We start from the raw sequence: 22,498 nt of genomic DNA, 5'->3' as shown, positions 1-22,498 counted from the left end.
TGCATGACAGAATGAGGATCTGTTCTTGACACATTTCCTCTTTTACTCGCTCACTTTTTTCTCCTAAAAAACAGCATCTTCTCTCGCTCCCTCACCTCTTCCTCTCAGACACACACATTGAAAAACACACACAGTGACTAATAAGAAAGGTGTAAAAATGCATTATCCCCGGTCCGCAGGAGTTTGCTCTTTTCATGGGACCACACACAAACACACACATACACACACACTGAGAAGTGTGACTAAAGATGCAGCTTTGTGTTCACTGTGGTTCTATATAGTAAATCCATTTCTATGCTGTGCTACAGAGACATCTGCTTACAATCTGTCAGCACAAACTCACTGTTGTAACACTAACCAGTCACAGTGCTGGACACCTGCGACTCCTAAATATTTATTAAAGCATGCTGTCTGTTTTGGAAGATATTTGCCTCAATTGACAACATGAGAGTGACAGATATGTTTCTGTGGGTCTAGTGTATCCATAGATATTTTCTTTTGTACAGCTCTACTGTGCGTTGGCCAAACTGCACTGAAACCCGCAGACTGTCACGGTGTTAAGGGCGAACAAAGCAAGCTGGATGCAACTACAAATCATGCTGCTACAGACAGCTGTGCTGTTGACCTCAAATTCATTTAGCACACTCTGAAACTTAGAATATGTCAATAACAGTGAATAAATATGTCTGTGTTTATTTTGTCAGGGTTATGTACAGTATTAATGGGAGATAATGCAGTGTAGGTGTTCAGTCCAACCTTACATCCTCATTACCGAGGAGAATGTAACTCTGACAAAAATAAATACAGCCACGAATGATGATTTTCATATTGAACACAAATAAATGGAAACCAATAGCTGTCTGGAAGGTAGAAAAAAATCCATTCAAAATCTGAAACTCTAGAGCATGAATTTTAAAGTATGATTTGTAGATGATTTGCCTGTCTCTGATTGACCTCAACTAAATACAGGAGCAAAAACTGCTTTTCGTGATTCTTTTTTATTGCAGTGAAGTTTTTACATTTGTGTGTCCCAGCACAAATGCCGGCCACGGTTAGATGTGACAGAATAAAAAAATGACAGTTATTTTCATTATCTTTAACAGCTAAATTTTCCACTCTGAGAGCAAGTTAAAGCGCAATGATTGACTTTATTATTAGAGTTCAATGCCTCACAGTGAGCCAACTTTCCCATTAAGGTAATTAAATTCTTAAGATGGAAACAGAATCTTTACATCATAGTTGTGCACTGATTTAGAGCCGTGATTATACCGCTGATGTGAGAGTTTTCAGGTTATAAATCTGTCTATTTCTTGCTCAATCTAATGTCTTTCTTGTTCAGTGTATTACTCTTTCAGTAAATTAAACAAGCCAAAACAAATCAGCAACAAGCCAACAAGCCTACTTTCTTTATTATTTCCAGAATAGAAATGTAATCGTTTGGCACTGATAACGTGCAATCAGAGGGTTTGAAAAAAAAAATGCAAGTTTTGTTTTCTACTTTTTGATATGTTTTCCCTTTTCATTGCTCCCTCTCCCTCTTTAATTGCTGTTTAATGGTCTGTTTGATGGCCTGGCACGCACAGCCTATAATCAGCGGAGGAAAACAGGCGAGTTTAGGTTGTGCCGCATCCTTTTTTCCTTTATCTTTTCTTTCTCTCCACTTGTTTCTTTTGGTTCTGATGTGTTTGGTTGCCTTCCATCTTTTTGAACATTTTGCTCTTCTTCTTGGCTCCTTTTACTTTTTCCTCTTATTATTCAGTTCAATTCAGTCTACTGAATTGGTGCGAGAGCTCTGAAATACGGATTACAAATAAAATAAGGACAATAACAACACACATTATAATACAAAAAATCAGCACTATAAAATGATATTTTCTCGCTTTCTCTGCTGCATATTCAGCTGAAGATCACTGGTTTGCAAGGCTTCAGAGACTTGCAGAAAACCCTGTTATTTAAATACAACTTCTTACTGCAGCACATCTTTTATTGCTTCTTTTTTCCTGATTCCAATCTCTCCCTCAGTCTCTCACAAGGGAGAAGAAAAAAATCAAAGAGGACAGAGGAAGGCAGCCAGAGTCTGAGAGAGGAGGGCAAGAAAGGCAATTGCTGAGAGCACAAGAAAAATGAGAGGGAGGCGGAGAGCAAGGCGCCCTGATTTGAGCTTGTAAGATTAAGTGTCAAAATTGCGTGCCCCTTTTTGTCACACTAAGCTCTCAACATGTCTGTCATACACACAACACACAACAAATACACGCGCACTCAAAGACTTGCTTTGGCACAGTGTGGATTAATCTCATTGCTGTCTGAGGGGGATCAAAGCACTTGTCTCTGTGTGCTGCCATAAGCATGTGTACATACATTTGTGTGGGAGGATGTATTTTTATGCATGTGTGTGTGTGTGTGTGTGTATATATATATATATATATATATATATATATATATATATATATATGCTGTATATGTGTGTGTTTGTGTGTGTGTGTGTGTGTGTGTGTGTGTGTGTGTGTATGTGTGTGGGTATAAATCTCCAAATATTCCTCTGGGATGAAGGCTTCTCAGAAGTGATGCTGTCTCATCTGGTTTTGTAAGTGACTCTGTGTGTATGTGTGTGTGTGGCGGTCTTATTTCTGAAGGCAACATGTACTTCTATTGTTAGTAATAGGATAGCTGCCGTGTGTTTGTGTGTGTGTGTGTGTGTGTGTGTGTGTGTGCGTGTGTGCGTGCGTGTGTTTGTGCGCGTCTTTTACACATTCAGTCATATTGTTAGTGATGGCTTTCCGGCTGTAAAGAGCAGAGCTGTCGTCCAATTGACAGAACCGTTGAAAATAGGGACTTTCGACTACAAGCACACAAATACACACATAGACACACACACATCATTGATTAGTTTCAGTATGTAGTGACAACAGTGAAGACAGGGACAGACAGAGAGAAATACAGCCCGTCAGACAGAAATGATTCGATAATGATGTTTCCAGACAAATGTAGGCTCAGAATGGAGAGGGTGGATGGAAAGAGGCAAGCAGAAATGGAGGGAAGGCAGGATGCAAGGAATGAGAGATGAAAAAGGAGGATGGGAGAGATGGAGGAAAGGAATGCCGTAGCAAGGAATGGAGTAAGGGAGGGATGGCAGGAATGAAGGGAGGGCTGGCGGAAGGGTTGGAGGGAGAGGTTTGAGGGTTAGAAGGAGGCTGGAAGGGAGATAAAACGAAGAACAGAGCAGCAAAGGAGAAATAAATTGAATTTATAGTGTTCACCTTGAGGCATCAGCCAAGGCTCTAACTGTGGGAGGCTGAAGACAGCGCAGCAACTTGATGTTTCTGCAGGCTTACTTTATAGTCTTATTGTACATGTGGCGCACAATGCAGTGTTTGTGTGTAAACAGACGTGCTGTAGCGAGATTCTCCGAATTTTTCAATACAGGGAGTGTATGACACTGAGACAACAGGAAAAACAACATGAATGACATTGTACACACACAACTGAAAACAACAAATTCGATATATATATATCATCAGGATGTTTAATCTGCTAAATGTGTCATTTTGATATGCTGGAAATCATTCTTTTAGGCATACAGAAGATCCTGTTCCAGTATATCCGTTGCTGAGATAAATTTTGCATTTATTTTTACCAAAAAAATAAAAAATTTGCTCTGTGAATCACCCCCTAATACCTGATTAGCACTTGTTCTTTACAGCCTGAAGTAGCCTCCCACACACAGAGGACACAACTAGAATATCATGTTTTTTTCTCTACTAAAGCAAATAAAAGTAATGTGACTCACTTTCTTGCCAGTTGCTAGAAGCCTTGACCATATGCATTGCCAAAAAAACTGTCAAGTGCATAGCTGCCACTGTTTCTTAGGTTCTGTAATGTTTCTGTTTTATTTTGTAACAAATGGCCTTTTCATGCATCATTAATGTGACAATATCCACAACAGTCTTGCAAATAAACAGAATCAGTGTCTCACACATCTCTGAACATTTGATGCAACAGATCATTTCTGATTTTAAAATGGTTAAATCCATAATTTTTGTCTGGTAAAACAATGACCAGTAAATTAGTAAACAATGTTTCTGTGTAAGGTGAAGAAGAATGTTGCACCAATGTATGATAGGAGGACATCCCGAAAGTTGTTATACATTAAGTATATAGTGAAAGATTGATGGATAAACAAAAGGAGTGAGGGAGACAGAGATGGAGGTAATATGATTTCTTTGGGATATCACACAGTTTTGTTGGCTTGAGTAAGTTGTTGTTGGACAGCTGTCTCTCTCCTCTTTGCTTTCTCTCCTTTTCTCTCTGCCAAAAATACATTTCTGCTTCTTTTCTTTCATTTTATTATCCTCCTACTGTCTCTCTCCCTCCAAGAGACTCTTGCCCTGACCTCTTTACTCTTTTCTTTTCCTCGTTTTGTCCACTCTGCACTCTTTTCTTCTGTTTGTTTTGTGTCCTTTCCTCTCCTATCCTGCCCATCTTCTCTCCTCTTACCACCTCTCTTGTCCACTTTTTTGTCCTCTCCTCTCGGAGTTCTGATATCCAAACCAAACTGTTGATATAGTGATATTTACTCTAATTCAATTGCCTATTTTGAAATCTAGAAATATTTGCCATACCTCATTTTGAATTAATTTACACAAAATGGTTTTGTATGTGGCTGTTCTGAAGAGTAAAACACATTAATTTCTTATAGTAGTCCTTCCATTAAAATGTAATCTTGTTTTTGCAAGAGTTCAGTTCAGCCACTTCTTGCAACACTGGAAAATGCCTTAAATACTATACTATACTATAACAAATCAGCACTTTAGATATATAAAATGATCAAATCGCAACCACTGTTGTAAACCCAGTTTATACCTCCACAAACCAAGTTCTGTTAAAATATGTTTAATATCTTATGGATCGTCTTGCCCTGAACATAGTCTCTCAGGCAGCGCTGCATGACAAGGTTGCAAACTGCTTTTTAGGAAAAGTCTCTACCAATTCAATCTCTAGTGGTTGTAATATTCACAATAACCCATGTGAGTTTTCAAATTTTACTTGTGTGTTTCTTGCAGTGTGGGTGTTTTTATGTTAAAAGGATGTGTTTTAATCATGTTCAGTGAGGTGATTTTTTAAGCAGTCGTCATCACAGTAAAAACCACAAAACTAATAAATGGTTGAAAATATCTTAAATTGTCCTTTTATTACAAGTTTTTTCAGATGGATTCTTCTCTCATCCAAATCAAACTACTAAGGATAGAGGGTGTTGTGACTTGTGATGTTAGGCGATATAAATAAATCTGATGTGACTTGTCCTGACTGTGACCTAAAAAATAAGGTTTAGAAGATCATTTTCTCCTCACATCTCCTCCTAAAATACCAAACAAAATCTTCCGTATGTATGTTTTACATTAATCAAGTCTTGTTGGACATGTACTGCATTGGAAGTTACACCTCAAAATTTTCCAAAAAATACCTACACATAACCAAAGACATAAATGTGTGTGTGTGTGTTTTGGTTTGTGAAACGGACAGATGAAGAAAGGCAAGAAAGAATCAGACAGAGAAGTACAGCGAGAATAAAATAGGCATCAATTCCTCCAGATTGAGATTTCAGACCTGATACCCTGCTGTTATGCACACACTGTTAGCACATTCCACCAGCTGGCTACAATGCACGCACACGCACACGCACACGCACACACACACACAAACACACACACACACACACACACACACACACACACACACACCTGCAAACCCCAAACTGTACAAACACTTGACAACACACATGCACACACGCTGGGAAGAAAATGGGAAAGTGCATGTTTAATGTATATCACAAAGAAAATATGTCTGTGTGTGTTTTACGAGCTTGCATGCATATGTGAAGGTCACTGCAGATGATTTAGCAGTGGGAAAGTCGCAGGTTGGAGCCCTGCAGGGCAGATGTTTGTATCTAGTTTCTGTTTGTGTATTTTCTGTCTCTTGATTAGTGTGTTACATGTTATTAGTGTGTATTTACATATTTATGGAAGTGTATATGGTTTTACGTGCATGTTCATAATGAATTTTGATTCTTTCCTAATGTTTTGTTGGAAACACATGCAGAAACACAGAAACACACACAAACTAAATTCATACATCAGGGGCCTTAGTTTAGCATAGTGTTGGAGTAAATAAGACATATATATAACTAGCTGGTGCAAACTGTGGCATAGACAAATAGATAGACACTCTAACCTACATTAAAGTATGTGTGTGTGTACATGTCTTTCTATGGTTGTGTGGACAAATTTTGGTTTGAAACCATCGTTATGAGGACATTTTGGCCTCATTTGTCCTCAGAGGTACAGACTGCTTTTTGAAGGTTACGACTTGGTTTTATGGTTCTGGTTAGAATCGGGTTTAGGTTAGGGTTAAGGTTAGGGTTGGGGTTAGGCATTTAGTTGTGATGGTTAAGGTTATGGTAAGGGGCTTGGGAATGCATCATGTCAACAAGTGTCCCCACAGGGATAGTGGAGCAAGTGTGTGTGTGCGTGTGTGTGTGAGGCAATAAGAGAAGGAAAGGGAGGAAACAAGGGAATGCAAAAAAGTGAGACAGAATGTCAGTATGTGCGTTCTTCCAGCTGTATTTGGAATATTTCTACATGGGAGTTAGTGTGGTTGCGTGTGTTAATATATTCTATGCCTGTCCCTGGAACCACTGAAACATGCCATATCATATATCATGTCTTACAGTAACATTAAACCTTACAGCGATGTAAAAGTGGGCAGCAAATCAGACATCAAACCCCAAAGACTTACGGCAGCCTGTGTGTGCAGAGACAGTTTCATCTGCATTACACTGAGATATATGGACACACAGGACACAGCCACTTTAAACATCTCATGTTTTACATGTGGGAGAAAGCCAGAAACAAATGACGTATTTGCTGACCCAACCCTAATGTCTTGTGAAAAATATGAGCAATGGCGTCATTTACATTACTCACAGCAAGACAACTAGCAGCTACCTGAGACATCTAAACTTTTCACTGAGAGGTAACAAAGAAGAAAATACAGAATATCCCAAATATGTGCGAAGAATATCTTACTGCAGGCTAAAAAATATCATGTATTATGCAAAGGCAAAGCTTGAAAGCGCTTTATTTTTTTAGTAAGTTGTCAAATTATCACATGTGAATATGACAATTCTTCACAAGTCCCTGCAGGCGATTCAAAGGAGCATTTAAAAGAGGAATTTCTTTTAATCAGAAAAAAACTACAATACAAGAGGAAACAGTAGAAAATAGTCGCTTTGGTAACACTCAGCAAAAACACAACTGAAAAGATAACTGCTGGCCAGCGCAAACCACTGTGCCAACAATAAATAAGTAATATCCTACAAAACAATCAATATTTTTGGCATAGAAGCACTGTCTAAGCACAGAGAGGCAAAAGCTGCAACGAACGCTTCTACAAGGCCAGCTGCCACAGATTTTTATTAAAGTGAAGTAAAAGAAATGGTCTTTTTTATTTTTTTTACCTGTTAATCTACCAGTATGTGATACGGATGTATTATTTCGTAAGTCAATAAAAACGGCCCCAAAAACAAGCAAATAACCCTCATAGACTGTCAAAGGTAAAAAAGAAAATTCATGTTACAGACATAAGTGAATCACTCTGTAATTAACTGTCCTATTTAATATGTCCCACGTGACTAAAAATTTACTTTTGCTTCAGTGTTACTGTATAAAAACACAAGAGGAGGGAAAAAGTTATTGAATTTATTTGCAATCACATACTGAATGCATAAGTCATGGGTATTTTCACATAACAGATCAGTGCAGTCTGTGTATCTGCTACATAAACACCAGAGACGATCAGCAGAGTAAACATTTGGTTTCTGTACCCTTGGTATGATGTGTCAGTGGAAACAGTCATACCACAGTTCAGAGTTTGGACAAAGTGGTGACACAATGGACTTACACACACACAAGCACGGTATGCCAGTGCGACAGCGAAACTGAACTGCCTACTGGAGACTGATAAATCGAATCATGCATGTGTGTCTGTGTATGTGTGTGTTTGCAAGTGTGTTATTTTTTGTTTTTGTGGACTGTGTTTGTATGTGTGTGTACATGAAGTAAGGAGGCATGTGTACGTCTATTCACATGTGTGCCTGTTACATAAACATTAATCGTGGAGCCAGTATTGTCATAAAAGGAACAGTGGACATGTGTTGATGTAAAAAAAAAAAAAAAATCAACCATGGTATGCTCACACATGCACAAACACATGCGCGCTAGCAGACACACACACACACACACACACACACACACACACACACACACACGAACACACACACACACACACACACACACGAACACACGAACACACGAACACACACACACACACACACACACACACACACACACACACACACACACAAATTCACGTACGAAAACAAGGCCATGCATTCTGGAGTGCTGATGCCTGTAATAATGACACGGGTCGTTACTACAGCGATAAAATGGCCAATAACTTGCTCACCTGCGCTGTGAATGGACATGCTGCTGGATACACACACACGCACACGCACAGACCACACACACACACACACACACACACACACACACACACACACACACACACACACACACACACACACACACACACACACACACACACACACACACACACACACACACACACACACAGAGAGTCTCTCTTTCTCAAAAACAAAGAAATGCAATGTTGGTAGAAAACGTTGAGAATGGAGTGTATGAAACCTAAGTCCCAGTGCATGCCCTCGTTTTTCCATGATGCTACATTAAAAGATAGTCCCACAGTGTGTTTAAACAGGCAGGACATTCACAGGACCAACACGGACATTGTCCTTGACTACTATTTCAGCCCAAAGCGTCATTCCACTAAATTACAGCTCGTTGTAAGGTCTCTGAGGATGTAAAACAGCAGAAAATACATGGAATCATGGGACTGCTGGACTCCTCTTAACTGCATTTAAAATGCAAACCCATCTCTTAAATTTTTTTAAAATTTACACTGAGTTATAGTGTGTGCATGAGTGTATGCGGGTGTCATAATCAATCATATGAAGAGCTGGACAGTGGTACATGGTTATTGCATTAACACACTCCTTACTTCTATGACTTTAAAGTGCAGAGAGAAAGAGAGAGGAGATAAAAGAAGAACGGAAAGAGAGGAGGAAGAAGAGGAAAGAGAGAGTTGATGAGGTGTCGGGTGACGATCACGCTGATGTGACCGGTGACCACCTTCCTGGAACACTGAAGCTACATGGGAAACTACTGGAGATATCATAAGAGTTGCTAATTTCAGGGGAAAGTGTTGAAGGTCAGTCTGAGTTTTAAAAAATACTGAGAGTAACTGATAACTGGTTAGAAGTGTTACTGTATATATACCAAGAGGCAAGTACAGACAATTAAGGTAAAACAGTGGAGGAACACACTGGTGTCAAACATTTGCATTCGTACATTAAGGCATGGAGAATTTGCTAAAATGTTTAATATATTTTATTTTATTTATTTTTTTATTTTTAGTGTGTACTTCTGCAGGAAATGATAGAAAATGGAGAAATAAATGAATGTAGGAACCAATGTAAGTAGAAAGATAAAAAGACATTTTTGGATATTTGGAAACATAACCGTCCAACACTTAATGTTACTGTTGAGCTGGTTTACATGTTAACATAAATTAAAGGCTTAAAATGTGTGTGCTTTGGTATTCTTACTTCATCTCCAGGACCTCCTCCAGGTGTTTCCGCCTCTCGGCCCGCAGGGCGGTCAGGTGACCTTCCTTCTCGGCCAGTGAGAGTTGAGTCGATGACAGCTTGGCTTTCATCACCTCCAGTTCCTGTTTCACCTTTTCCATGGCAACCAGCAGGTCCTCCACCTGACACACACACACACACACACACACACACACACACACACACACACACACACACACACACACACACACACACACACAACACACACACACACACACACACACACACACACACACACACACACACGCACACAAACAAAAACATTGTAACACATTGCTTTCCCATATTCTCTGTCTCAATCTGATATTTCTGTTTCATTTGTTTCCTTCAACTTTTTCTTTTTTTTTTTTCTTTACACAGATATGGTCAGGCTTTATGTCTATGCGTGTGTGTGTGTGTGTGTGCGTGTGTGTGTATAACAGCTACTGTGCTTTGAAATGTTTTGATACTTTCTCTTTTTACATGAGATTGCAGAATATCAAACGTGTCATTTTTCTTCTTGTTTTCTCTTTTCTCTTTATATGGTTTCTCTCTTTCTCTCTCTCTTATTGTATCTCTTATTGTATCCTGTCTCTCTAAGTATATATCAGTATGTCAGTTTAATCTCTGTGAGGTCTGAGAGTGTCGAGGTTACCATATTTCTCATGGCTAGACGAGAATTTTTCGCAGCTATCCTTGTTAGGACGTAGCATTGACTTCCATTCATTGTGAAAAGCCTAACCCTAACCCTAACCTTAACGAGGACCTCAGAAATGATGTTTTGCATTAGGACTAGGCTTCGGTCCCCATGAGGATCACTGGTCCCGACAAAGTCGTCGTTTATACCCGAAAAGGTCTCCAAGAGGTAACAAAAAAAACCTACACACATGTGGTCAATTAACTTTCTGCTTGTGTTCCGTAATTGTTGGATGCGGGCGGCCCTTTAAATATCATTGTGGTCCTGTCATTCTGTCTTCCCATTACCGTCATGATCTTCAGGTTGTCCAAGAAATTAAACTGAGAAGTTCAATTTTTTACCTTCTGGCTTTACTGCAGCAGCACTAACATTTAGACTTCAGGGGATTCTTTGCTATTCTAATTTACTGTATCTCATGGGCCTTTAATAAAGATGCTGCACGTTGGAGGAGTCTAATATATAGATTATTTCTCTATTGTTATCAATAAAAGCATATCAAACTTGTGATAACATCAGCATGAATGACTGAATGGATGCATGAGTGAATGGATGACGGTACAAACAAACCAACGACTGATTCAGTAGAACTATTTTCATCAACATCTTTCACTAGTTTACAGGGCAACATATGTATGCTCAACATAAAAAAGCTACTGTGTTTACTTAATTAAGTATTTAAGTTTAACTTTATATCCTCCAGTTCACTAAAATAAAAATGTGACCAACGGAAATTAAAAAATGCTGAATGGTGAAGACATGAATGAATGATGAAATGAAACCAAAGGAAGGTGAGTGCAATCTGTGATGATGTTGTTTGTTACCTTTGACCACCTAAAGCCTTCTGTGGTGAACTCATGCATTGGAATGTGAGAGAGCTGCATACAAAAAGAGCAGAAAGAACAGAGAATGGAGAAAGGGAAGGGGAAGGTGAGAGTAAGGGGGAAGAAAATAAAGGGATAAAAAAATGGGGGCAAGTGAGAGCATGAGAGAGAAGAATAAAGGAAAATGGGAGTACAGAAAAGGGGAAAGACCAAAGATGTCCATAGGGAGGGAAAGAGGGAGAAAAAAATAAGCAGAGGGAAGGACGGGGAAAAGTATGAAAGCATGAAAAAAGTAGGAGTGAGGTGTGAAAGAGGAACAAGGAGCAGGAAGAATCACAGCAGTGGAAGGAAGAAAAAGAGGGCACAAACAAAGGTGATTAGAAGGAGATAAGAGAGGGGAAGATATGATTAAAACAACAAACACACAGGGAGGGAAAGCAGAGAAAAAGAGGAGAAAGAGAAAAGTTGTAAAAATGCTCAAGTAAAAAAATAAACTGTACTGCAAAGAGGAAGACAGAGAAAGCTAGAGAAACATATGCTAAGAACATGAAAGAGAGAGATAAGCAGTTAAAAGAAAGTGCAGACATAGTGCAGTAAGTAGTACTGAGCAGTCAGAAACAAAGGTAGTGTTTAAATGCAATTCAGACAAGAAAGAAAGAGAAGGAGGAGAGGAGATGCTATGAAGGAAAAGCGGGGACAGATGACAGTAACCTCAAGGAAAGAAAAAGGGAGAAATAAGAGAGGAGGAGGAAAGGAAGGCTTTCGGCCGACAGTAGAGATGTAGAGATTGAAGGATGGAGGGATGCAGTGGAAGGATGCAGGGAGGGGTGAGGAGTCAAAGGGCCCGGCTGGAAAAGAAGGAGCTGGAGGACAGGAGGACAGCAACCCCTTCAGTCTTCTGAATTTGTGTGTTTGTGTTTGTGTGTAAGAGTGACTTCAGATTTATTTTAAGTGAAAGAAAGGAGAAGGTGCATTGGGTTCAAGAATTAAAATGGTCTGGTTAATAAAAGATGGAAAGCTGGAGAAGAGAAGGTCTGTCTTTAGTTTGGTTTCTGAAGAGAAAGATGGAGTGTGTCATACTTTTGACTCACTTCTGTCTCTCTCTCTCACACACACACACACACACACACACACACACACACACACACACACACACACACACACACACACACACACACACACACACACACACACACACACACACACCTTTCTTCAGTGATCACACATACACTAGTGACTCATGTCTAGTGGATTAGGTTGAGTATATTTTCATGTGGTCAACCATTTTTGCCGGACAAACCCTGTCCATGGGACAGTCCATCACATGCGCGCACGCGCACGCTCACAGACACACACACACACACACACACACACACACACACACACACACACACACACACACACACACACACTCACACTCACACTATATGGCTGCACATGAACAGTGTATTTATGGGTGTCTACCGATATTTAGTCATGGAATGTGTATTTGTGCCTGGTTTGGCTGCATTTGCATGTGTGTGTGTGCCAACACTATAATAAGCAATGTGTGTGCCTTTGAACAGGCCGTTCTAATTAAGGGAGGAAATTGTCTCTCCCTCTGTCATCATTTTATAAATCATTATGTGAAAGGCAAATTGCAGTGACGCAGTTGTTAAAGCAAGAACACAAAAATATTTATTTACAATTGACTTAGAAAACCAAAGTCTCGTCCATCTGGCTTCTGCTGAATGCTATGCTGTGCTGCGTTGGTGCACTGTTTAAATAGCAGTTAGCACTTCTTTCCGCCATGTTTGTGTGTCTGGAGAAATATGTGTATATATGTGGAATGCTGTCTTGTGTATTACTATCCTGTCTGTGAGTACTGAGTCCACACGTGTGTGTGTGTGTGTGTGTGTGTGTGTGTGTGTGTGTGTGTGTGTGTGTGTGTGTGTGTGTGTGTGTGTGTATGTGCTGAAAAGCTGAGTTAGAGTTGTTGATGTTGGGAGAGGACTGCATTGAGTGTTTGGCTGCCATCTCCACTCGTTCAACGTATGCTGACATTTCTGCTCCTTCCTTCTTCACTGAAGCATCTGAACAAGAGGACGCTCTCCAGCACCCTGCCCTGGACTACATGGCTTCTATTTTGTCTAATTAAAGCTGCCACTTCAAGCATTTTGAAGTATTTCAATATATCGCTGCCAAATTAAATGAGATAGCTTGGCACAAATTACTCTAAACAAATTAAAACACAGTCAACTTCAGGAGTATGAACATGTTGGACCTGACTTTTCCAACTCTCCTTCACTTGTTTCAATCTTCACTGTTGTGAACACTCAAAGCTTTAGGCCTGTTTGCTTGGAAAAAGGCCCCAAGCATTCTCTGCAACCGTGTCTTTGTTTTGGGAAATTGTAGTTAAACCATAGGTTACTATAGTATGAACCCTTTTGACCAAATTGTCAGTATGGAGACACAGGAACTAAACCGTAAGTTTAAAGTTCCCTTTGCACATCTTTGTTTGCATTAGAAGAGCTGCGAGGATTAGGCAGATTAGTCTGACAACACAACATAAAGCAGCCATTAAAACGCAAATGTCCCATAGAAGGAAACTACAACACAGAGCAATTGTGTGTTTCTTTGTTTACTCCTAGCGTGACCCTGATGTTTGAATACATAAATTGCATTAAATGCCAAATAGACATACAGAGGTAGAAAAGGAATATGAAAACTCCAGGGCCCCTATTTACAAAATAGTGACGATCTGCTCAGTGTTTTATTGTTATTTATTTCTGCTGTGTAACTGTGATAAAACAGGTAGCAAATTCAAAGTTTTTTTTCCCCATTCTGCAACTTTGTTTTCTCAATTGCCACTACAATTATCTCTCAATTGCTTACACTCTCAGCTCATTCTTACATACGCTCCTTCTCTATATATAGCTGTTTTTGGACTAGTTGGAAACCAGAAAAATATAATTTTGTTTTAAGTGTCAATACACATGACAAGACATGTCCATCCACCATCCTTATATTGATAGTCGTGGCAACCAGTGCATGCTAAACAAGCTGTAGACAAGTTGTTAGCAGTCAGGAGGTTTGTGTTTTACCAGTCAGCAAGGTTCAACATTGCAAATGAAAACTCGGCTCCAATAGTTCTTAGGCCACAGAGCACTAGTGCCAAGGGACTAAATTCAGACCCTGCTTAAAAAATGAGGGTAAGTTCCTGAAAAGGTTCCCTGGGCCCCTAGAAAAGTTTCTATGGTGGAAACTGGCTATGCATGTTTACAAAAAGGCATGTGATTGTGGATGTTAAAGTGCTCGCCAAGGCATCTCCACTGGTGTTCCCACTATTCCTCTTAAATTTACACTTAAATGAAAAATAAAATGAAAGGGTTTTTATGTACTTAAAAATACCACATACACACATTTTTTCCTGATTGCTCCAACCCTTCATTAAAGCTGCATAAAATTCTGAGAGTCAGATATCCAAATCCAAAGTACTATTTCTTTTTACTTGCATCATTGTATCAAAGGGAAAACCCAACCTGTCATGTGCATCATTTTAATCATGTTTTCGTGTAGTACTGAGCCTCTTTGAAAACCTCAGAATCTTGACTAGAAAAAGAAGTGCTTGTTTGCACATGGAGTTGAAGAAACTAAATTTGTCTTGTAAGCCTTGTTTCACTTTTACGTAGAGTGCATGCACTGCGTGTCTGCCTCCGTCTGTCCATCATGTCTTTTTCATACATCCATCTGCTTGTCTTTGCTCAGGTTCTATCTTTCCTCCACTGTATCTGTCTATCTGAAACCTATTCTGCTGTGGTGTCTCATTAACATTCACCAAGGATGAGGGTGTCAGCAAAATACCTCAAAGTAAAACATCTGTTAGCATGCCTGTCTTTATGTGTCTGTCCAGAAGTAGACTGGTAAGTAAGAGGCCAGAGAGGACGGCCAACATTTAGAGGCAGTAATAACAATGGAGTCCAGCCGTTGTGCCAACAGCTACAGCGGGCCATGTTTTCTCAGGGCAGTTTTCATCCTTACAGCCCACGCTGTTTTTTCCCTCTTGTCAAAACCCATCCAGGCTCTTAGGAACATTTCCCATCTCTATGGCTTCGTTAAGTCACTGGCACCCAGGGGAATGACACAGACACACTCCCATTGGTCTGAGGTTGAATCCACTAAGCCCTTCCCTTCTGAGCCTCCCTTAATGCCGTTATGAGCTTTCCTACGGTCTCAATATAGATAAAAGAGATTACAAATTGGAGTGGTCGGATCGCGCTCAGTTTAAGGAAAAGTTGTTTGTGTACTGCCGGCCAAGAGAGACAAAATACAAGCTGTTCTTTAAATAGGGTTGTATTTACCGCACCTCCAAATGAAGAGTGACTGGGCAAACATACATACAGAGCCCCACCTGAATGAGCTCAGCTGGCACGGGGCATGTGTGTTGCCGTTGCATTAGCCACTTTTGGCATGGCAATGTTTAACTATGTCAGAAAGAGTTTTTATGTTGCCATAAAGATGTTTATCTGTGTGTTTCCTTGTATGTCTGTCCAAATGTCCCACAAAGACAGAAAATGAACGAATTCCTTAGAAGTGAGGACATTTGTGTCTATATGAACAAATAGATAAAGGATAGGGGTTGAGTTTAAGGAAAGGTTTGGCTAATGAATTTATTGGTGGGGGGAAGGGAATCATCGACATCTTAGACATGCAGTAACTAATAAACACACTTTGTAATAAACACAGAAAGTGTTTCTATTAGCTACTGCGGGAGAGAGCACCTGTTTCTCTGCGTGTGTGCGTGCTTGCTCCTCCTGGGCGAGCACCACCTCCCTCTCTGCTGTGATCTGAACGCTTTCCCTCAGTGCCTCCTCCAGCTCTTCGATCCGCTCATCTTTCTGACGGAGGGAGTCCTACAGAGAGAAAGCGTTCAATGTTAAGACAGCATGGATAGATGTAGTGTTGAGACAATGAGTCGATTAATGCAGCATTAATTAAGGAACAAGTCTACAGAAACACAAAGTATAGCTGAGGCTTATGGGAATTGCATTTGCAGGTATTTGGTCAAGTATTAGAAAAATTATGACAATTCATGCTGAAGGGAACATAAATGTCTGAACCACATTCTGTGCAAATCCATCCAAACATTATGGAGACATTTCACTCAAAACCACAAATATGAACCCTCACAGTGGTGCTGGAAGAAAAGGCAGAGGTTCACTAAAGTCAGTGAGTTTCATCCTCTCCAGACCATGAATGTCTGTACAAACGTTTATAGCAATCCATCCAATAGTTGTTGAGATATTTCAGTCTGGACCAAAGTGATCCATCCATCCTTACACTTACAAGCATGGCTTAAAATGCCAAACATCAATCAGTTCCAACCTCTCAAATGTCAGTATTTGTGTGTTTTTAAATCATTGCAAATTGATTATTTTCGGGCTGTTGGTTAGATAAAACAAAATCTGGTAAATTGTGATGGCACTATTTTCAGACATTTCATAGACCAGTGATAATCATTAATTGGAGCCTTAGACACTTGTAATATACAATGTTTCTAATTTGTGTTTGAGTTTTCTCTCCTGGGTCATCAAAAGGTTTTTAGATCATTAGGTCCAAAAGATATTACTGTAGGTAGGCTTTTAATTCAATTGTAGATTAGCCAGACAAGCCTTTGGCTTACTCATATGCAGTACAAAAACCTTCCTTGATCTGACATCCAACGTATCTGACAGGCTTTGTTCTAAGTTTCCCGTAACAGCAGCTTTCCCTGTCACATCTTGCTTTATATGTCCCCAGACTGAAAACCATGGACACACGTCATTCCAGTTTACTGCGCTCTACAACTGGAATAAGCTGCAAAAAGACTCACAAATTAGACAATCTGATCTCCATCCGCCCCAGAGGACTCGGGAATTCCCAACACATGTAAAATGACTACATGAACTTCCCACCAATTCCCCATGAAAAAAGTTATTTTTTGTCCTGCCAGGCAATTGATTTACTTTCCTGGTTACATTAGAATTGAGTGAATAGCTGATGGAGACAAGGTAGGACAAAAGAATGAGACATCACAGTGGCCATGGTAAAACCTTCAGAACATCTCCAGCACATGTGCTGTGAATCTGTATCCTGATCCAGATCCAACCTTACTTGGTGTCTAACTATGTCCATTGGGATGGAATTTAATTGAACTAAATCTTATTGTATTGAATCAAATTTACGGTCTGAATTACTCACATTCAATTTATAGTCTCCAGTGCTGGTTAAACTGTGCAGAACAGCCTACAATTGACACACACACAGACACACACACACACACACACACACACACACACACACACACACACACACACACACACACACACACACACACACACACACACACACACACTAGTTATGGTTGTAACCACTGCGGTCTCATAAGTTTGGGTGATTCATAGCTATCAGCTCATCTCCTAACCACACACATATGCACAAATGACAACTTCTAAACTCCTTAAACCAATAATCAATTACAGCTAGAGGGAGCATATGCTTATACATGCGCATAAACACACACACACACACACACACACACACACACACACACACACACACACACACACACACACACACACACACACACACACACACACACACACACACACACACACACACACAAACAAAGAAAAAGCGTTTTCATCTGCCTCTAATCAGAGAGGCCACTGAGATTAACGATTACTGGAAAAGGAGAGGGAGGGGGGAAGAGGAGGATGGACGAGGGAAAAAAAGAAAAGAGGAAGTCAGGGAAAGTTTGAGGGAAATTCAGGGTGAAAAAGGTGAAATTAAAGGTAGAGATGGAGAGGTGAAAGCGGACCTGCAATCTGAGGAAATATGAAGAAAACCACAGTCACAATCACCACACCACACATGACTGTTTATCTTGTGGTCACTTGACACCCTAGCAGAAAATTAGGAGATGCTCTAACACCACAGGAAGCATTTAAAACCCACAGCATTCACTTCATAGTTGTGTGTGTGGGTCCATTTTTTGTTATAATCACCTCTCCTCTAATTTTATCAACCTTTTCTCCCCTTCACCTCTCCCACCATTTTTTGTCCCCTTTTCATCTTCTATCTGCTGTCCTTGTCAGTCATCCTCTTCAGCTACCCCCTCTGTTGTGTGTGTGTGTGTGTGTGTGTGTGTGTGTGTGTGAGAGAGTGAATGTGTTTGACATTGCCTCAGGCTGCTACCTGTCATAATTGTGATGGTACAATGAAGCATTGTTGTGATAGCAGACAATGTTAACGGACATAGAGAAGGAGGAGAGAAACTTTTTCTGTCACACTTTGATCACCCTCTCATTCCACCCCTCCACCCTCCTATAGCCTCTTCCCTCCTGTACCTTAATCTGCTGGGAGCTTTCGTTTAGGTTGTCCTCTCTCTTCTTGGCCTCCTCCATCAGCTGGGCGTTCCTGCTTTTCTCCAGCTGCTCCTTGTGTTTCAGGTTGGCCACCTTCTTTGACTGGTCCTTCATCTGCCTGCACACACACACACACACACACACACGCACACACACACAGACACACATAACAAAACAAAATCCATAGTCAAAGTCAAAGCATCACCAAATAAGGATAACATTTACTGTATACAAATGTCAAAGGAAGACAGAGGATGACTGTGCACTAAGCCGCAAGTGTGAGGAGCAGTTTCTGGTATACAAACATCAACTGGTGGGAATCTTGGATCATGAAGTTAAAAAAATACATTTGAGTTCATCATAAATAAACATTTAATTTTAGAAAGTATATTAAAAAATACACTACAAGATTATAATGATATACATTTTGATAACAAGACACATAAAAAGAAACCTAGACATCTTCAAGTGCATTTATGTGCCTAAAAAAGATCAAATGTCTAAATAACTCAACTCAAAGAATCAATCTAAAAGAAAGGGCTTCACAAAAATGGACAAATGGACATGTATTCATTTAGTAAATAAAAGTATGTCCAAAAAACACACAAACATCTCAATAACAAAGCGAGTCCTGGTGGGCTAGATGTCTAAGATTCTGACCATGTTAGCCCAATGTCCCTGATTGAAGTCCAGCCAGGGACGTTTGTTGCAAATCACCCCTACTCTACCCTACTCTTTTCATAAATTCCCGTTAATTCAGCATTATTAGGAAAAAGGCAAAAATGCTGCAGAAATCCTTAAAAATATGTCTGCATAACCCAACTTAAAGAGCACCCCTCCCTTACATACAATATATAAAGACCAGATCCAACACAATCCTCAAACCCCAAGAAAACCTAGAAACTGTATTTTCTCCAGAAACGACATTACACTGAGGAGCATTTCAGAATACTGCTATTTTCTTTTTTAAAAAAAGTTTGCAAAGCTGTGAAAAGTACGTTTTATCCTTTCACAGCATTTGGACACCATATCTCTGACTACAAAAATCTGCCACAGCAACCCCTAATAAATGCACACAAAAAAACAGAGCAGTAACAACTGAACTGAACACACCGATATTTACAATGCTGGCAGCTTGTAAGATGCAGCTGACATTTAATATATCGAGTCAAACCGTCAAAACATATTCAGGACACAGTGCCTGTTTGTGCCTTTAAGATGATGCTACAAGACACCGCGATTAACTATTCTACCCAATACAGTGCAGAAATAAAATCCCTTGGGGCCAACATAATGTAAAGATCAGTGACTGTATTCAATGAAAAGCTATGAATCAATGACGAGATGACATTTGAGATTTCTCCACAGTGGGAAGTATGAGGACCTTTTCACAGAAGGATTACTGGGTGTTGGGAAGCAGAGTCTAAATCATCGTCTGGGGAATGAAGGAAAAAGAGAGCAAGAATAAAAGAATTAGAAAAAGAGAGAGAGAGAGAGAAGATTTCTCATGGGAGCAGCAGGGTTGGGGGATGGAGAAAGGGTTTAATCCCTGTTTAAGCTGTCTGGAAGCCATTGTGGCTCTGTCACAGACCTATCAGCTATCACACCAGCTTGACTTGATCAGGATCTTTCATACCTTTCATACACGCACACACACACACACACGCACGCACGCACGCACGCACGCACGCACGCACGCACACACACACACACACACACACACACACACACACACACACACACACACACACACACACACACACACACACACACACACACACACACACACACACACACACGCACAGTAACATAAGCTAATGCCAGTAAGGTTTAACAAAGTCTACAGAAATATGACACAAATTAAAGGTAAGTCAAACACAAAAGATGAATGTGCAAGCATACACACCCACATGTGCATACACCGGCACTTATCCAACAAAGACATTTGTAAGACAAAACTAAATTGCTGACTAAGACCTTAGAAATTGATAAAACTCAAAAGTCTTTTTGCTCTTTGCATATGTCCTTGAGTCTTTTGCATGTTTGCATTTTTTAAATCTGTGCAGAGTACGTCTGCCTGCACTGTGCAAATGTTTACGTGTGTGTGTGTTCCTGTTGACATTACTTTTTACAGGCTCGTAGATAAATCTATTTTCTCCACTTCCATTGCTGCAGCTGCCAGTAAAAAACCTCCAGTGATGGGAATCCACAGCAAGCTCCGTCTCACACCAGCAGCAAAGCATGTGCACTCATGGGAATTCATTTTTACGAGCCACACACTGCATATTTTGTTTCCAAAGGTGTAAACAGGTTCTAATCATCACATGACGTTTGACCTTTGTCTGTTCTCCACAGTGCTCTGAGCTTAACCCAACGCATTTACAATCCTACAATCTCACAGTGTGCTGTTTGACTAATGAAAATTTTATTTTCACTGCTTTACTCCTTTGAGTGGAATCATCTGTTTGAATTCATAAGAGTATAAAGTTTGTTTACACCTACAGTGATATACATTTTCAAGAGTGTCTTTTTTTCATCTCTCCTGTCTTTCTCAGCCATAAACGACCTGCTAAACTAACCTAAAATAATGGGAGTAATCTATCAAATGGCCTTTACATCAGTATCACTGCCAGAAAAGTTGAGAAATTATATTGGCAGAGGATGGTAACATAAAATCCTTTATGTGTTTGCTAAAAGGTCCAGGGGGCCCAATTGCAAACCTTCCAGGGAAATTTGGGAAGCTGGAGGAAAAAATGAAATTCTGCAGCGGGGCCAAAGCTGCTCTGCATCACCTGGCCATTCAAAGCTCACAAAATAATAATTAGTGTGTTAAGCTGCATGTGTGTGTGTGCGTTTTACTTGTATTGTTCTTGTGTGCACCTTAAATGCCTACATGTGTAGCATATTGCATCACTATTACATCCAAATTGGGTTTAAATGTTAAACAGGAAAGCAAATGAAGTAAGCATGAAGTCAGATGCATTATGGTGGTTTTTTGTTTCCTCCGTTGGGTCCTGATTTCAGTTTGGACCCTGACTGTGGGATAAAGTTATTTGAATATTTGGGATCAATTTTGTGCTATACGCCCTGTGTGAGTGTGTAACAGGTCATAAACAGGCAGGAATGTTCCTATTGGAGGATTTCCAGGAAGCTCCAACCATCTGGTTAGCTCTCTGAGGTTTCCCGTTTCATGCTACATTTATTCTGTGTATGTGCATGTGGAATAGACTTTTAGTTTGCACTGTTTCCTATTGACTCAACTCTCAGTTCCCCCTTACACTCTCTCTCTTTCGCCTTTCCTTTTGCTAATGCTTAACACTTGTTTTGCTCAAACCTCACTTGTTTGCCTGTATCACTTTCCAGCACGTAGATCTTTGCATGGGTAACTATCACACATTTGCATCAGACCACAGCAAATTCCTGTTCATCCTCTCTTTGCTTATTGGAATTTTCTTAGTCACCCAGACCAACTCTGCTCTTTCCCTTGACTTATTTGCCTTTTTTTTTTTTGAATGCTGCATTGTAATTATTTGCATGAAAGCAATCATTTATTTGCAACAAGCCAATGTGTGACGACCCCATATCCTTTCTATATGCAACACTACCCTTTCCTTCAGATAAAATATTTTCATCAGACCATGGACCATTTCCTCCTTTCCTCTCCTCGATTCCCACCTCTCCTCTCCATCTCCTGTGCTTTACATTCCCTCAGACTCCTCTTCTCCTCTCTAAAAAAATAAACCCCAGATCACAGGTGACTTTTTTTGCCTTTTAAAAACATTGGGATGTTGGCTTTTATGCAAAGGCTGTGGCTTTGTAATGATGACTTGCAAGAACC

General features: G+C 40.0%; 1 protein-coding gene across 9 annotated transcripts in view; it reads right to left on the bottom strand.

The window, feature by feature from the left end:
* The window catches only part of LOC120800517 (ELKS/Rab6-interacting/CAST family member 1-like), a 123,335-nt gene that overhangs the window by 43,290 nt on the left and 57,547 nt on the right, over positions 1-22,498 (bottom strand). For all 9 annotated transcript variants that reach the window (XR_005708993.1, XM_040146679.1, XM_040146721.1 and 6 more), the window contains 3 exons: positions 18,643-18,778; positions 16,036-16,167; positions 9,740-9,900 (listed from right to left, as the gene is read on the bottom strand). Coding sequence is in view for 8 of the 9 variants with exons in the window: in XM_040146679.1 (XP_040002613.1) it covers positions 9,740-9,900; positions 16,036-16,167; positions 18,643-18,778 (429 nt within the window). In the remaining variant the exon portion in view is untranslated. The remainder of the gene's footprint in view (positions 1-9,739; positions 9,901-16,035; positions 16,168-18,642; positions 18,779-22,498) is intronic.

This window comes from Xiphias gladius, chromosome 2, assembly GCF_016859285.1.
Source record: "Xiphias gladius isolate SHS-SW01 ecotype Sanya breed wild chromosome 2, ASM1685928v1, whole genome shotgun sequence".
NCBI classification, from domain to species: domain Eukaryota; kingdom Metazoa; phylum Chordata; class Actinopteri; order Istiophoriformes; family Xiphiidae; genus Xiphias; species Xiphias gladius.
This window is presented reverse-complemented; position numbering and strand designations above follow the sequence as displayed.